The sequence below is a fragment of the Engystomops pustulosus genome, chromosome 1 (assembly GCF_040894005.1).
Source record: "Engystomops pustulosus chromosome 1, aEngPut4.maternal, whole genome shotgun sequence".
NCBI classification, from domain to species: Eukaryota; Metazoa; Chordata; class Amphibia; order Anura; family Leptodactylidae; genus Engystomops; species Engystomops pustulosus.
This window is the reverse complement of record NC_092411.1, coordinates 142,340,334-142,359,401: the sequence shown is the minus strand read 5'-3', so window position 1 is coordinate 142,359,401 and position 19,068 is coordinate 142,340,334. Positions and strand designations below refer to the sequence as shown.

The 19,068-nt window shown below is 37.5% G+C and overlaps 1 protein-coding gene across 5 annotated transcripts in view; it reads right to left on the bottom strand.

The window, feature by feature from the left end:
• The window catches only part of PAX5 (paired box 5), a 149,329-nt gene that overhangs the window by 10,019 nt on the left and 120,242 nt on the right, over positions 1–19,068 (bottom strand). For 3 of the 5 annotated variants that reach the window (XM_072155075.1, XM_072155099.1, XM_072155085.1), the window contains one exon: positions 15,645–15,746. The exons of the other annotated variants lie outside the window; for them this stretch is intronic. In XM_072155075.1, the coding sequence (XP_072011176.1) occupies positions 15,645–15,746 (102 nt within the window). The remainder of the gene's footprint in view (positions 1–15,644; positions 15,747–19,068) is intronic. 5 annotated transcript variants of the gene reach the window in all.

The window sequence follows — 19,068 nt, the reverse complement described above, 5'->3', positions numbered from 1 at the left end:
AGAAGAGATGATAAGGAATTTTAGTACATAGGATTGCATTTTTTACACCCAGTCTGGTAGATCCGGATAACCAGCACTGGGTTCTCTATACACGTGGTATGGATGCAACCCTGTGTTTTTAAATCACACTTTTTTGTTCATCATTTATTAATCTGATACTATTTTTACTCCTTGGTTATGGTGCCTTAGGGCTTCTTAGCCCCCTCTTGTAAAGTTTCAAAAATAACCTACCAATTAGAGACTTCCCACTCCTTTTTTTGGCTTCACATAGGATTGCATGACACCAATACCTGCTCAATGAGTTTTACAATCAAATCTCCCAATAATACATGACCTGAAGTATATTGTTAAGTCATAATGAAAGCTTAAATAGGAAAAAATACACTCCCATATGCATAGGTTGGGGACCAATGGCTATGTACACATGTCTTCTGTGTTTTTTTATTCCATTTTTTATAACAAGATGCATTTAAGTACAAAGCGTAGTTTAGGAATTATCCTTTTCAAGTCTAAACACTTCCACATGGACATCATTTCAGACAGGCTTGTATTTCACTGTTCAATCTCCTTTTAACTTCTGTACCAAATTTCCCCTCACTGACTGCTTCTGCAAACACACATTTCTAGCTGTCTCTGGGGATACTCCATTGCCTGACAAGCTGAGGCTTCCAATTCTCTAGTTTTTATGCCTGAGTAGTCAACTGTCAGCCTTATGCAGTGTGGGCTAGCCAAAGCCTTAAGGAGCATTCAGCACCAACAACTAAGCAATTCTTCTGCCTACACACCAGCCGTTTCTTACCATACACTCGCTGTTCAGTGTTTTTATTCAATGTGAGGCTTGTAAGAAAAACTAGGGGTTTCCAGGGTTAATAGTGAAGTGTCTCGTGCACAAAATATAGCAACTATAAGCAATCTACAGGTAACAGAATGGCACCTAGAAACACAAAACATGGCAACATGTTATTAATCTAGATGTGGCCTGTAATTCAAGACTGAAAGACAAATGATATTTATATTTAACCTACGCAAATGTAACTTTTTGAAAAAGTCTTTCAGGTATAAAAGTATTTTTCAGTTAAATGATAAACTCACATTATTCACATACAAAACAATGAAGAAGGGGGGTTATTATGGCTTGTATAGCTGAATACCGGCTACTATTCTGCCCTCTGCCATGTACCTGGTTGGACAGGGAGCGGGTGGTGCCAAGTCATGGTATAGGCCTATGTAGGGTGCAGGCTATAGCACAGTTTTAACCAGGTGTAACCTGATATAGATCTAAGATGCCGGATCTAGTGTGGGCCTAGGGGTGGGGCAAACATTAATAGCTGGCGTACAAAGCATATATATCTGCTCCAGTATCTTCAAATAATTTAAGGCTCAGAATTTTGTAATTTATGACCATATTTAGGACATCCCAGTAATAGCTATGAAATCTAGCTTGTATATTTAAAAGTTTCTTAATATCTGTTTCTTAAGGGAAGAGCTGTACCCCTCAAAAGCTCACATCACCTATTGATACAGCAACAAAGTTCATTGCCAGGTTCTTAAAAAATTAGTGGCACCGATCCAAATACGTTTTCCCCTCAGTAAAATGTATCTGTATTTTCAAAACATATTATTGATGCATCTTTTCTAACAAGACAGTTTAGATACAGCAGCTTAGCTTTATATATAGTAGTGGTATCCATAACAGTTCAAGGCCAGACTTAAATAGTTAACTCATTATAAACTCATTATGAATTATTAATGCCCCCTCTCATTTTGCCCCCATTTATAGTGCCCCCGGTACTTATGCCTCCTTTTATAATGACTCCTCTCATTAGGCCCCCGCTCTTTATGCCCCCATTTATAATGCACCCCCATTATTCCATTTATAGTGCCCCCTCTCCTTATGCCCCTTTTTAAAATACTCTCTCCATTATGCCCCAATTTATAGTTCCCCTCTTCTTATGCCCCTATTTATAGTGCTCCCTGCATTATTCCATTTACAGTGCCCCCCTCTCTTTATGCCTCCTTTTGTAATGCTTTCTCCATTATGCCCCAATATATAGTGCCCCTCTCCTTATGCCCCCTTTTATAATGCTTTCTCCATTATGCCCCAATTTATTGTGCCCCTCTCCTTATGCCTCCTTTTGTAATGCTTTCTCCATTATGCCCCAATTTATAGTGCCCCTCTCCTTATGCCCCCTTTTATAATGCTCCCTCTAATATGCTCCCACTTATAGTGACCCCTGATTCCTATGCCCCCTTTCATAATGCTCCCTCCATTATGCCCCAATTTATAGTGCCCTTCTCCTTTTACCCCCTTTTATAATGCTCATCTTTCTGCTCTCTCCCGTGGCAGATGTCTTGCAATAAAGGCGTGACTTGGGAGCAGTGTATTACTCCCTGCTCTGCCTTGGCACAAGCTACAGGCAAATGCAGTAGTGCCCCACACTCCTCGCTACCGCATCCCCTGTGGCGGGCACGCAGGCGCAATAGTGGTGGGCACGTGGGCTGCTCCAAGTCACTCAGTGGGCCGCACATTGCCCCGCTCTATAATATTAGTTGCATATCTGATAATACAGTAAGAAATGTGACCACGATAACAATCAATATTCATGTAAATAGGAAGAAGCAGCACTGGGTCCCAGATAATATTGAGAGACATTTATATATTTCCTTATTTTTTATACAATTTTTCAGGTTTTTGTAATATACTTAAAAAGGCTTTCCTGCAGAATTTTAAGATATCTGTTGTCATTATGGATACAAGCAGAACAAATGACCTGTGTTTCAGTTATATTCTAAATTCAATATGATTTTCCACCAGATTTAACGGGAATACCACTGATGAATATGCAATCTAAAGAATGACTCTTAATTTACACAAGAATCTGTAGACACTGTAGCACTTTAAATCCTGTGGGGTACATTGCATGGACTACTGACAGAGTAACTTGAATCTTATCATGGGAAGAGAGGGCAGTGTGAGCAAAGTATGCAATATTTTACTAGAATGAAGTATAGAATTTTTGGTGCATAATTTGCATAATTTTTGGTGAAGTTGAAGACACTGACCTTTCTCCATGATGCTGCACCCTTTTTACAAGGCCATTACTCTTTTCTGGTACAATAGTAGTAAAACTGCCTAAAAACTGCATAATTTATTATTTTTTTAATCAAACAACGCTTTATTGATGCTTATATCACAGAAGAAGGTACAGTGTCACATTATGAAAATATCGCAGTCAAGTATTTTACCAGAAACAATTAAAGCAACATGTTCAATCCCCCCTTCCCCTGCAAGCATAAAAGTTATTTTAGTCAATTTTGGGCATTTAAACAGATTGAGAAATGTACATTTTTCTTTTAGGTGTTATTCTTTGTACTTTTATTACACATTGCCTTTTCTTTTTTATTTAAAGTAAATCTATCAAAATCAAGCATGATATACCAGGGACTCTTACTCATAAACCTGGGCACTTTGACTACTCTTAATACTCTTATTTTTGTTATCATGGCCTCCTTCCTTCTGAAATCAGCTTTTAAAATTATGCCAATGAGCCAGAAGGTAGAATGTTACTGTGTAGGAGCATAATTCCCCCTTCCCTTTGCTCACTCAGCACTTCATCCTGCCTCTGCCTGCTATAATCTCACACAGTGGGAGGGGGGAAGTGTTCATGCATAGAAACGAAAAGTGTCTTTTTAACAGGATATTCCTAAATGTAGTGCTTCAAACAATAATTAAGACAGACTTTGGGAGCGATCATTAACATTGCAGATTTATGAGATTCTGTCTTGAAGATGTCTAGGTACTCTTAGTGCCACTTACGGTTTATTAAATATTGCACAATAGTGTATCCTTCTAGAATTTCTAGAATTAGATGACTTTGTATTTGCTTTCTAACATTTTCCTTTGTAAAAGTAATCATACGGACCATAAATTTGTTCAGCAATTTCCAATAACAATCATAATCTTGGGAGTTAAGTTATGCTTGAGTGAGTGGAGAATCAAGCTAAACAGTGCACTTAGCAACTAAATTTACAGAAGCAGCTTGTGTATTACATTAAAAAGTGCATAAAGAAATAGCTCTTTAATGTTCAAATATCTGCATCTATAAAAAGTGCTATTTGCTGTAAAGCATGACATAAATTATAGTCAAACATTAAATGTCTATTCTCCGAACAAAGCGCTAACTACACTAAACACTAAATTGCCAATGTTGTTAGTAAGGGAACTATAGCTAATATATGAAATGTCATTCATTTGAAGATGTCCTTAATTAGTGTTTGTACTGTATATGTAAATAGGGCAGTTACATTCAGCTCTATTAAATGTAACAAGACAATCCTCTCCTTAAAGCATAAGTATATAGATCAGTATAGCCCAAGCATATAGTGAGTTTCTAAGTCTAAATATTAGACAGCTGCTATATTTACAATTACTACCAATAATAATTGTAATAATAATAATAAAATACCCATTTTTGTTATTAGCTCATGAATTAAATGTTCATTTGATCAAAAAGAATTTTAAAGATTTACTGGTAAAATATCTCTATTCCATCCTAAAAATAGAAAAAAACAGCAGCACAGCAGCTGATGGTCTGGATGGTATCCCAAGGAGTAATCCAGAAATCCTCTGTAATATAGCAGAAAGCAGGCAGTACTCCAATAGATATGGTGAAACAGTGGCTGTATTCCCCTATACAGCTACGTTTCGGCCGTTTCAAGCCTATTCCAATTACAGAAATCTTATGTACAAAGGGACCACTATTCATTCACACATGTATGGTATATACTCTGTGCACAGAGTTGCATGATGGCTTGTTTTCTGTGTAACAAATTGTAATTCCGCATACTGGGAAGTACTTTCCATGTACTGAGAAACGGAAGATAAATGTTATATGTAAACATCCAATATGTGGCCATGAATGATAATATTTTAAGGTTGGAGTTGGCCTATAAAAACGACCCCCGCCCATGTGGCTAATGAAAAGTAGTCACTGATATTGTACAGGAACCAAAAGAATGTCAGCTGATTTCCCCACCAAATTTCATTTGAAAATCTATTGATTTCTTTAAACAGGATAGCCAGTAATTATTATAGAATTCCTATCCCGTTTATGCAACGCCAAAACAGCCAATCATTGTGTTTTGGTCACTGCTGAATCAGAAACTATCTTGAGGGTTGGACATCATTCAACCCCCCCTTCATGAACAACTCATTTAAGCTTAACATTTACGGGTGATAGTTGAAATGCTATGAACAATATTGGTCATAGCAGGTTGGATTTGATGAAGTGATGTCTTTTTCTGACCTTATTTACTATGATACATCCTATATCACTTTTGCTGTTGCACCAACAAATGTCTTCAGAATGTACTTATTTGCTTGTAATATACATCTCAACAAGGAAAGCACAAATAAAAAAAATTGCTAAATATCTCTGTAATTTTTATGCAATGTATTAAATGTGCATGAATATCTTTACATTTAATCAACATTTATTGAAAACAAAGAAAGTAAACAAGTAATTAATGACACAAAGCTGATCAAGCAGGATCAGGCAGGTCAATCAGAAAGGCAACATATTGGAGGTAGATGCACGAATTTGCAACTTGGAGCATGAAGTCGAGATATAATAAAAAGCCTTCGCAAGTAGGTGACCATTACAATTATGTCAGTATATTAGCAAAAAAGATCACAAATATAAAAAGAAGGGAGGCGGGAGAAGACACAGGAAGGAAATGGGAAGCACAGAAGGTTGGGGTCCTGGGGGAATGATATAAGGAAAGCCAATGATTTAAGAAACAGGTCTTGAAATTTCTGGGAACATTGAAAAGTTTCCAATGGAGTCCATGTCATAATTGTCTTACCCTCTTACCAGTAACCAGATGGTAGACATTAAAGACCTTACTCCAGAAGGGTTGGAGCATAGAACAGCTCCACCAAATATGAAGCAGGGTACCCACCTTCGCACCACACCGCCTGCACACATCAGACACCTGAGGGAAGATTCTATGAAGTATACCATCTGGACAAGATTTTATAACTCTTTTCCTGGGCTCTACAGGCTAGTGGCATCTTATGGGAGAAAAGGAAGGATTTTTCCAACTCTACGTCTATAATTTTAACAGAAAGTGCATCTTCCCAAGCCCTAAAAAAAGCCAAGCCTACCTAGGGTAGCATCCACAATACACATTACACCATATAGGATTGAGAACGCATGGGCTTCCAAAGCTGTAGGGGAAGATCCAAAAGCATTGCGATATGGGCCAGCAGATATGTAAGATGTCAGCTGTCTATGTTCCAGCCACAACATGGGAATGTCTTGGTGAGAAGTCTGCATAGTCTCCAAAGGAAGGGCAGAAGAGCCATCAACAATCTGGCCTAGTCTATTGTCTGAGGTGGCTTCCAAACAGTGAGATCTCTGCCTACCTACCCTGGGAGAGAAGGCTGGGTTGTGAAACAGCGGAGTCATGGAGCCTCTCATCCTGAAAATAACATTTTTGGGAACTAGCTTGTCCCAGGTGGAGAAGGAGTAGGGAGAAAACAAGAAGTGGACAAAGTCTAGAGGTGGCAGTTTTGAGCTGACTTTATCTCATAAAAATGAAAGCAAATTAATCAAATTTACATTCTCACTGTCCTACCCTATGTGTACAGCAAGCAGCAGAATAATTCACTATGACTTTTTTGATGTCTAGTTTTCAGTCCCTCTGTATCCTCTTTTGGTCCACTGACCAGCAGGCAACGCACACGTAGCAATTGTGCGGCTCATCGATCGCCCTCATCAACAGGGCACGCAGGGCTGAATCTGTGATGCTCTAAGCACCCCATGTTCGGATTGCATGGACACAGTCGTGATCCATTACATTCTACTAAAGTGCATTTGCACTTTATACCTGTTTTTTCAATACTTAGGGGTGGCTTGGGTATATTTTGCCCATTCAGGAGGTGTCTTGTTTCTGCACCAACTACAGTGCACAACATGGTAGAGAATTGTATGTACTTCGGTACAATTTTAATTGATTTTAGATATGTGTTTGTGTTCAGTGTTTGATACAAATAAAATTTGTTATGTTTTTCTGAACCCATTATGTCAGTGACACACTACTTTTTCTGGCTTTTTGATTACTTGTTTTGAGTGTGTCGACCATTACTTTTACCTGGCGTTACACTTTGCTGTGCAAGGTTCATTTTTCTTTGATTGTCCATTACATTCTACTCTCATTATTGCTATGAGATTTAGTGGTCATTTATCATACCCCTGATGAGCATTTGTAGGCAAAACTTGGCATGTAGAGTACATATTGACCTCGTACTAACACTTCTGTGCATATCTGACCCCCAATTTTAGAATCTTTGATCCCCATATGGGCACACTATTATCTCTGTCTCTCTTGGTGCTATAGCCTAGGGATAGTTTGCCGATTCAAGGGACAGGTTGTGGTCGGGGTGGCAGCTGTTTAGGGCTGCAGCTATGAGGTTAGGACTTTTAAGGCAACTCAGGCCCCAGCCACTACTTAAGGGTCTGTTTAGGTTTCCACCCACATTATCTGTTCCAATGAACCCCGGAGCTTACATGTTATACACCCCGCCATACTGTCTCTCCTACCCACTTTTCACCAGACCACGGTCTGCATTGCACCTCAATCTAGAGTATTGCCATACACCTGCATTCCTGACCTCCTGAACCTTCATGGGCAACATTGGACATAACCCACCAGGTACGTGTTCTTACTGGTGATTAGCTGTTGCAGCATCAGGTTGATTGTGCCACTGGTCAGACAGTTTTCTCTGTTGCTGGTTTGTTAACTGTTTTTAGGAACTCATTATTAAAAGTTAAGTTTTATGAATTTTGAAGCACCGTTTGGATTTTGGCTCTTGCATCTTGTGGCGTTGACCAGGCTGGGGGTCTACACCACTTCCTTTTTGTACTTTTTGTATCCTCTTTTAAAGAGAATAACGTAACAACAAAGTTTATAAAGCTAAAAAATATATATAGCCATTCAGTTCAGCTTTATCATTCTAAACTCTCACAAGCTGTTGCATAACCAAATCAAAGCTGATCTCTGGTTTGGTCAAAATATTTATTTGCAAATCATCCAGGAAAGTAGAGAGGGGCTGGTGACTGTGTTTTGGACTGTAAAACTCAAATACTTGAAAAGTTAAAATACAAACCCAATACAGAAATAAAATTTAGCCCATTGAATCCTGCATCATCTCATTAGAATTCCTTAAAAAGTCATGTTGCATATTTCTCTTTTCTGATCCCTTACAGCTGATCAAACACTTATAACCTACTCTGTGGATAGTAAATAAACTGCGATTTAGGTGGAACCTATAACCAAGCTGCCGGCCATGTAAAGGTTTTCTGACTGCTAGATCTTCCAACTTAAAATTCCCCCTGGGGCACATCATCAGGGAGTGACGATCCGTTCCCATGGCATCATGGAGTCTGTATGGGAATCCAGGATTGGGCAGGATCAATAACACTGTGCCAGAGGCATAGTGTTTTAGATCCATAGCAGATTCTCTATATACTGCAGTATTGTTGTACAGTACTCTGGTATTTTGCAACACATAAAAATGTAATAAAAAGTGATCAAATGGTCATAAAGTCTCCAAAATGGTAGCAATGGTCCCACAAAAAAAATTACGACTCATAAAGGTCTGTATGCCAAAATATGAAAAAGTTATTAGCGTCAGAAAAATTAAGGAATTTTAAAAAATCTAATACAACATAACCAAACCTATAACTATACCTAGAAATTCGGTATCCCTGTGATTGTACAACCCAAGGTGGACACAGTGAAAGCCATAAAATCTGTGTCCACAAGAAAATTGCGCAAATGTGTTTTTTCCACAATTTCATTACTTAATTATTTTCCAGCTTCCCAGTAACCGGCATGGAATATGATATACTGTCCCTAGGAAGTACAGTTTGTTTCACAGAAAACAAGCCCCAGTTCTTTAAATGGAAAATTAAAAAGGTTATGAAGGTGTCTAGTCAGATTCAGAATTCCATAAAATAAGGCAAACCTACCACTTTAAAATAATGACAGGCTGTATTTCATGTGGAATGTCTTACATAGATATGGATATAAATATAACATAGACTTTATTATTATTAGTTTATATTATTATTATTATTATTTGAACCAGATCAAATGAAATGTAAAATAATTATAATTTCCATAATGCAATGAGAGGGAAAACTATAAAGCAAACTATGCAAATATTAAAAATACTATTTTTAGTATTTATATAATGTTTTTTTACAGCTAGAGTTATGTGTATTAGAATATAATGAGTAGGTTTCTGGCAACATAATTGTAAAAGTTTTAATACTGCTTTATTGTTCAGTAGGCATTAATGCAGAAAATGTCACTTATGAGTAATGAGTTGGAAGTTATGGAGGATATACCTTGCTGTGAATTTGCTTTGCTAGTCTTGACCTGTATGGCCTCATATTAAAATTTAATGTTGCCTTCAACATATTTTGTGGTCATTGTAATGAAAACTGTACAGTATACAAAAATAGCTTTAGTATTAAACATGAATACAAAAAATTAGCATTTAAGGGTAATATATGTTTCACAATGAACACAAGTACTATAAATATGCCATATGTGTATAAAGAATAAGGAGATCATATAACCTAGTATCACAATATATACCTTCACAAATAACTAGGAATTATGAACAGGTTATGGGTACTGACCTCTGACATTTACAAAGGACTACTCCCAAAATCCCAAGGTCTGTTACTTACTATTGACATAATTACGACAAATACACAACCTGTTGCTCCAGGATTATATCTGCTCTTGCTGCATACTCAAATAGAACCCGTCAGGTACATTAACCCTCAAAACTAAACATATTTTCAGAAACTGTCTGTAAACTTACACAATCAAGTAAAGCTGCATACAAATCACCTGAGATGAGTCCAATGAATCATTATCATATTCAGCTTTCCAGCTTATGTGTGGGATGCACAGTCACACCCCCTAGTGCTGTATAATGGTGTGAGGTATAATGGTGTAATGTCTCCTCCATGTGCTTCCTGGTGCTGACGGCCACACCCCATGCAGCCTGTGTGTATGGGATACTCCATACACATGACTGACAGCCTGTATAATGGTGTGATGTATAATGGTGTAATGGCTCCTCCATGTGCTTCCTGGTGGCCATGCCCCCTGCAGCCTGTGTGTATGAGATACTCCTATACACATGACTGACAGCCTGTATAATGGTGTGAGGTATAACGATGTAATGGCTCCTGCATGTGCTTCCTGGTGCTGGCGGCCTCGCCTCCTGCAGACTGTGTGTGTATGAGATACTCCTATAAGATATATCAGTGTGTGTTTCACACGTATGGCAAACTGTATGTCAGGGCACAACAGCGAGTCACCTCCCGATCTCACAAATCCACAAGATGAAGATATCAAGATGAAAATGTTTTATGGAAAACATTTTTTGCACAAAATTCAAGTATTTACCTGTGGAAAGCAGAGAAAATGTGAAGTATGAGGCAGTGGTAGTAATTGCTTGTATTGACTATGAGATACTCCTATACACATGACTGACAGCCTGTATAATGATGTGAGGTATAATGGTGTAATGGCTCCTCCATGTGCTTCCTGGTGTTGGTGGCCACGCCCCTGCAGCCTATGTGTGTATGATATACTCCTATACACATGACTGACAGGGGGAGGAGAGGGGAGGGGTAAAAGTGGTGACATCACTGCCTCTGACCATGTGACTAGCCTGATTAGATAATGAAGAAAAGATGATTTCACAATGATTAATGTATGAATTGACTAGATAAAGGCTGGAATCTTTGTGAGCTGCTGTTGTGGTGACATAAATAGTGACAGAGACCTGATAACAGTTGTTCTTTAAAGGGGTATTCTCATCTGGGCATTGACATTTAATTTGTTGATGTGTTATGATGCTTCATTTGAGTGCAGGTCACTGCTGAAGCCAATAACGGGTTTTGCAGAGCCCACAAACAATAGGTCACTAATTGGTCTTAGCAGTGACTAGATGTTTTTGAACAGGTCACTGCTTATAATATGTATTTTATATTATTCTGCTTTCTATACTGGAGCACATATCAAAACTTCACCGACTCAGGGGAAGTACCTAGCAGAGCTAGTATCCTGCTTACAGAGGAAGCTGCCCACCACAAACATCTGCAGTTAAACTTCAACAACAAGATGAACTCCTCCAGATAATAGAGATGGCTATGACATTACATTAGAAAAGTACAGAAGGGTGTTACTAATTCAGCATCAAACAACACAAGACATATGCTATTCGTTTAAATATTATGTGATATCATACGTAATAAAGAACTGTATACATAAGACAGTTGTGCAGAGAGTGTTTTTCTTCATAAACACTTGTGTGTCTGTGATAATCACATAAGGCTGTGGCCGTTATAAATTGGACTCATTTTGGGTCAATATATTTTAGGTCTGCTTCAGACAACCCTAACAAAGGCATATTGCATTTTATCAGATTGTAGATGTAAGAGAAGCAATGCTTCAGCTAAAAAAAATTGGGCAATTGTTTTTTTTTTATGACAATGCATATCATGATACCACTTAGTGTACAGCATATATTTAAAGGAAACCCACCACTTCCGATGGTGGTTATAAGCTGCAAATGCCATGCACCAGCTGAGGGTGAAACAAAATAAGCAAGGTGAATACAACTATTCACTGAAATCTCAAATATAATACAGAATATTGATTTGTATGCAGATGTTGATTATGGAAAAAATCCAATCTGATAAGTTGAGATGCCTAAATTCTGCATATTTAATGTTTACAATTTAATGAATTTATCACATTAGCTGTAGAGAATGGTATTGTTAGCAGAAGAACTAAACGTGCCAGTCCCTTGGGGACAGTGCTGCAAAACCAGTGGGTCCATTTATTTAACTGTGAATGATAACCCCTTGTAGAGATAACAATGCTCTCATATAGTTGACTGATACAAGCTGAGCTGTCATTCATAAAGTGTCCCCTGCGGCTTCTCTCGATGAGAATTCTGAAGGGTGGGTTTTCTGGGCCACTTCTGTCAGAATCTCAAAGGAAACATGGCAAAGAGTGTGGGTCTGACAGCTCGGCTGCTGAATTAGGACCATTTGCATGCTAATTTTCACCATGCTTAGCTCCCTGGCAGATCTGGAGCAAGGAACGGCTTCTGCATGTTTAGAACAATGCTTGACTGATCTAGCTGCGTTAACGAGCAAATTATGGTAATTTTGTTATTACAAATGCATAGAGATTTCCAAAGAGTAGAGAAATGCACTGTTATTCTGTTCTTCCTTCCTCTCTCTTCTAAGCACTGAACCTTTTGTTTATACACACTTTGCTTTGCTTACTTATGTTTAGATTGCTGTAATGCTTTACAAAGCTATGGGTTTTTTGTTCTAGTATATTAACTGCAATGAACATTCATAACTACAAGAAACTTACACCACATTGATTCACTCTTTATTGACCAAAAAGGGAAAATATTGCCATTATAAATAGAATTTGTTATATTAATCCAAAGGTCAAAGGATTTGTGTGAGGGCCAATGGATAAAGACATGTTATTTGTTCTACTAGAGAAATGCGTTTGGATCATAAATTGGGAATCAGTCATTATAGAGGTCAAATAATAAATCAATGAAAATGTTTCCTAGATACAGTGCTTGGCCAGGAAATCAATAAGATCAATTGAAAGCTTATTCATTACTATTAATGACCGCTACAACTGTTATTCAAGATGATACTTAAAGGAAACCTACCACTTGAAGTGGCCGGTATAAGGGGGAACTACCGAGCACCAGCTCAGGGTGATCTGGTGCCGGAGCTTAGTTTTGTTACTGTTTTAAACCGCAGTAACCGCACCATGCGCGCGACGGTTCTCGGTAGTTCCCCCTTATACCTTTAATAAGTTCCAACAGTACGTAATTCACTTCTCAGAAACCTGTAAGAACAGATATGGAACCTTATAGTGCACCCACTTAATTGGCTACACCAATTTACCAATTTACTTTAAACAGTTTTCTGGGATTACATTGTTGATGATATATCAATAGATACTCGGTGTATCACACTACAGATGGAGCCAATTGCAGACAGTTCTATCTATAGTGTTGTGCAGCCCCCAACAGTCACCTACTAATGACTTATGTATATAAGATGGCGGCTGATGGCTGGTTCAAGCAGCAACATTTTTATTTATTAAATTATTTGTTCTGTTCCCTTATAAAAATGGCTGGACCACCATACAAACTCTTCCTCATCCTCATAGACTGTAAGATATTGTTCCATATGACTGTTTGTACTCTGCAATGTAGTATTTAATTCGTATATGTCTCCTATGATTTGTAAAGCGCCACGGAATATGATGGCGCTATACAAATAAAAATTATTATTATTATTATGGAGGACCACTTAAAACATCTGTTTCCTTAATAAAAATAAATGTGATCCTAACAACATATAAACCACACTCCAACCTTCCCTATGTATAAACATAAGTCATATACATATAAATATATATATTTAGCCTCTTTAGCCACTGCCAAAGAGAAATTTTTCATATGCATAAACAGTTAGGAGCCGAATCTTCAAGATCCTCTTCAACAGAGAGTGGTCCTTCTTCTGACCCAGAAAAGATCTGTACCATCCATTTGGTGTATATACTGTTGATGCATATGAAAAATTTGTGTGCCCTAATAAAAGAGGGTGTGGCTTCTGTGAAAGAGGTGTGCACAAATTATAATGCAAATGCACCAAAAAAAGGCACAATGTTTGGAGTTAAGAGTCTTAACCTGTGACAGAGTTATGTTCCAGCATCATACACTTTCATAAATCTAGTATAATTTAAATCCGTCCAACTTTTCAACAGTTTCAATAAATATCTCCAGCATTATCTTGTTCTGGTCAGTTCCATACTGTAATGTACAAAGCACAGAAATTGTATGGAAGCCTATGCACCATACAAAGAAACCAGTACTATAAGCAATACATTATAGTGAGAGGGCCTTGTTTTGTTTCTCTGTCCTACAGTGCCGTACACACCCCTAAGTTCCAGAAAAATTTTGTGTTTTTAAATGATCTGTAAAAACATTACTTAGAACCTTTTTTTATTTTTTTTTTTACAAAGGTCCCATTATGATACAATAGGGTCCCATGAAAGTGTTTGAGCTTTGCTTTACATCTTCTTATAAAGTGGAGGTTATTTAGAGCTATAATAGAGAATGATGCAGAGCTGTGTATTAATAATGGGATTTTCATAGGTTCTTACTTTTTGTGTCCTCTGGTTTTTTATAATCATATGGGAAAACAACTATTATCGACTACAGGCGATATAAACATCTCTGCCCACAGACTGACAGCCAACAGTAGCTTGCAGGTTACCTCATTGAAGGCTTGTCATTATGGTTTACTGAACAGCTGTCATCAGCTATGTTGACAACCTTTCAATGACTTCAGATTAGATTCACACTTCTCCTGGGGGCCAACATAAGTGAATTGTAAACTAGCATTTCTTCTGCACCTATGCCAAGATTCATGGCCTAGGAAAATCTCATAGTAAAATATTATTCTAATGTGATGTTCCACTTTCAGGTGGCAGATCCAACTTTATTTCTCGTATTTTGGTATTGTGTTACAAATGATTCAATTCAGAACTGACATAATATAAAGTGCAGGTATTTTGTTGTGCAAAGCTTGACTGTGTCTTTTTTTAATGTCTGGATTACAGACACAAACTCTAGATAGTTTTACTGAATTCTACAAAAATTCAATGTTGCAAAACTTGCTATTGGCTTGTAGTCAGAAGTGTGCTCGGTACAGATCTTACAGTATGTTAAAATATGGCCATTTGACAACCCTCTGAGCATACCCGCTGGCAATGACTTATATGACCTGGACAGGTGGATAATAATAATTATAATCTTTATTTATATAGCGCCGTCATATTCCGTATCACTTTACAAAGCAAGGGGACATATACAAATATAATATTGTATTACAAAGTACTAACTGTCATATGGAGTGAGGGCCCTGCTCGAAAAAGCTTACAGGATCAGGCAAAACAGAAAGTTGAGACACTTTGATACACATCAGTGTTATGGTTAGAAGTCCCAAATTGGTGCGTTTTGGCCAACATTCATTTAATATACCTGGACACCTTAATAAAACTCTACAGTATCAGTAAATACAAATCTCTATGATTCAAAGGCCTTTGACACTGCTATGGAAAATATATGTACAACTATTTGGGAAAATTATTCATTTGTTAAAATTTGACTACATATTTACAAACTATGACGTGTTGCAACTGCTACTTTTTTAGAACCACCACACCCCATACTACTACAAAAAAAACTTTGATTGTCTTTATTCAATGCATCTATAGGATTTCTATGAATGATTGTTACAAAATAAAAGAAAAGTGTGATACAAGAGTTCCAGTCATGAATGAAGAAAATGATGAAATGATTTGCCTCAGTCCTTCAGCATGGACACATGTCATATTATTGAGGCACTTTGCTTTGAATTCAAATTTTTCTCCCTTGCTTAAAAACATACTTCTCAATATAACTTGTTACATTGCTACATTTGTTATTGCAAACTCACCAGGCACCATTCCTGTCAGCGTTGGAGCAGAATAGCTGCCCTGTCCAGCAGGGGGGATGTGCGGAGGGTACCCAGGGAGGGTTGTGCTTGCCAAATCACGACCTAGAGAATCAAGCACAGCAAATCACAATGCGAAATCTCACAAATGCCAGGCATGCTTTTAGATCTCCCTTAGAGCTGTGAGCTCTGCCAGCACATTTGTCATCAGTGCACAGTGTGAATATCAAGATATCTTGATATTCCTGGTAGGAAAACACATTACTTTCTTTGTATCTACAATATTGCTGAAAATGTGTTACATAGTACATTTGAAAAACGATCATTGGAAAAAAGTATAGGCCACTCACAAGTTTCTATTTTTCTACTGGATGCATATTGGCTAAAGAGATGGGATGTATGTGATGCAGGCTTGTAATATATAAGCAATTTTTTCATGTAGCAAAAGCCCATAATCTTGATACACATACTACAAACAAGGCAGAGACAAGCAGCAAATTTGTAAACGTGTAATATGAAAAATATGACATTAATATAAATATTTTACTAGTTTATAGTTTGCTTGGACAAAGACACTCCATAGAGCTACATGGCGCACGGCGCAGTATTACGGCCGTATATACGTCCTCCATACGGCAGTGTGAATGTAGCCTTATACTGTAATTATATTTAATTAAATTTTGTTATTTTGCTCTGTAAGGACATAGAAAGGTATTGAGGGGTGGTATTGGGGTGTGGAGGGTTGTATGGGGGTGAGGATAGCTCAGTCGAACCTCCAGTGCAGCCAGATACATGAAGAGGCTTTGTAACTCAATGGTACAATTTAATGGTAAATTTTGTTTAATGGGGTGTCTGCTTTGAAACTGCAATTCAAAGAGCCTATATGATTGGGGGCTACAGCTATAGAGGGCCTGTCAATAAAACTGTTAAAATGAAAATTAGTGAAACATGCCATTTAAATCATTTAGTTATAGTGTATATTATTTCCAGTCATAATTGATTGTGTATTTTATAAGATTGTTATAAAATCTTAATGTCAGATTTAATGAAGTCTAAGAACAGCTTTTTGTAGATTCTTATAATAATCTAGGTAGTAGATTTGCTTTCTCTGATTAAATCCTATATTGTCCACAAATAGGATAGCTTGCTTTGGACATAATTAACAGTAGCCATGAGCAGTATGAGAAGTAATGACTTTGGGAAGCACTGGACGCACATGCTGATTGGGTGCCAGCTATACTGAAAATGTATAAAACTATGAATATAGTTTACTCACCAAGATCCTACTCTCCTCCCAATTATTTTAATGCATAGCATAGATGGCACAAAGTCCATTTGTAACAATTTTGTTATCTTAATTAGTCTCCACCATGTTAAATCCGAGGGCTTTGTGCCCGTTCTATGAGCAAGGTAATGCCACAGGTGTGGGCATGAAATCAATAACGAGGCATGGCATTCGCAGAGGGCATATGGGTCAGGCAGAACAGGCCTTAAATTAAACATTGATAAGCAGAACACAATTATCCATCACGTTTAAGTGACTGCATGAAATTAGCAGCCAGGAGAATGTGTCAACCGGAGAAGAGAATTTGCAGTAAAAATTGTGCGACTCAGGATGTCCACTGTGACTCTTGCTTAAAAAAAGCGGCAAGTACCTTAATCTTTTATATAAGCCATAAAATTCAGATTAGGAGAACCACAATAATGTTGTCTCCCCAGGAGTTGCTCTCCACATCCACATTTTTTTTCTCTGCAGCTTTGCTATGTGTAGAACACAATGTACAAATCATGCATAGGTAAGTTGTAGCACAATGGAGGGAGTTGTCATTTGCTTCATGTCTCAGTCCTGAACCTTTAATACATCTTTTTCTTTCCAATATGCAGTAAAATAAGCCAAGCACGTCACATAAAATTGAAATGCCCATGTTGTTAGATTACAATCAGTGAGTGTACAGTGAATAACACCTGCAGGGTGCACATGGGGAGACAATATCTACCTTTTATTTTTATGACAATGGAACTGTAAGTAGATCTCAGTATTCTGCTCCTTGTTGTGATAGCCTTTAGCTTAGTAAAACTGTAACATTCTCTAAAATAACAATTTAAGAGAGCTGGTAATAGACAGCTATAGATGTCAGCACTGCAGGTTTACATTTAGAGTGCATTAGCCTTATGCTTATGCATGTGAACATCAGGACAAATCACAAAGTTATTGAGCAAATATTTGGTTTATGGAATTTAGCTAAGTTCATCTATACATATGGGAAGTACAGTGAGATAGAGGAAACGTACTATACCCCTTGGGATATAAAGGAACAATTTCTATTGCAGAATATCTGCTCAAGTTTAGGGTTATCCTGTAAAATTGTCCATTAAAAAGATTTTGCTGTATTTATAATGATGTGGAGCTGATTTACTGTGGTGTCAGAATTTTAGTGCACTGTGTCAAATCTGTTATGCAGATATGTATAGATTATATATTTATAGATTACAAGGCATATTCTTTATAATAGGAAAATAGGTCTAATTACTGTATATTGTAGCAAAATCTATTGTCATCAGAAAACCAGACACTTTGAATAAAGGGCTTAAACGACAGAATGTTATAGAGCAGGAAGTATCAACTCAGATCGATACATATTTTAACATATTTATTCACTAATATTTCTGTGCTTTGACAGTTCTACAGTCATCCAGGCAGGGGGCAGTCATATTTGCATGCCTAGTCTTACATAAAAGGCTGTCAGTCACTGGTAGGATCCTCCCCTGCACAGATATACATATTTCCACAAATCTTTATATCAAGCTGCTCAGCTTCTCCTAGTCTATGACATACTGTCAGATTTTAGAGTATTTTTGTCTGAAAGCAATGTAAGGCTCCGCTCACATTAGCCAATTTGAAGAAGGTTTTCTTTCATTCTTTTTTACTAAAAAATCATGTGAAGCAATAAAAAGAGTTTCACAATCTTTTCTGCCATTTTGTGTTTTAAAAAATCAAAAACTGCACCAAACTACCCTGTATGAACAAGGTCTAACAGGTACAATTGATGTCTAAAAATTGGATACTATATAATGTCAGCTACAATACATGGAAATTGTAGTTCCATTTTCACTTATATATGTTTCTTTTTAGGATCTATTATGGATCGGTAAAATGGCCAAGTAATTGAGGCCTTAGTATTAATATTCAGACTCTTCTACCAAGTACAGAAACAAAATTGGGCATATTTACTTACCTGTCCCTGCGCGATCCCCGACGAGAACGCACTGCATCCACGATTCACTTACAGCGTGCGCCCGATATCCTGCATGTGTTGCTTCCCTGATCAGGTCCGCTGGAGTTCATCTTCTTCCAAGTGCAAAACAGTGCAAAACGGAAATCATCAGGAAACCCGACGAAAATGCAGTCCAAGGACCCTTAGTAAAT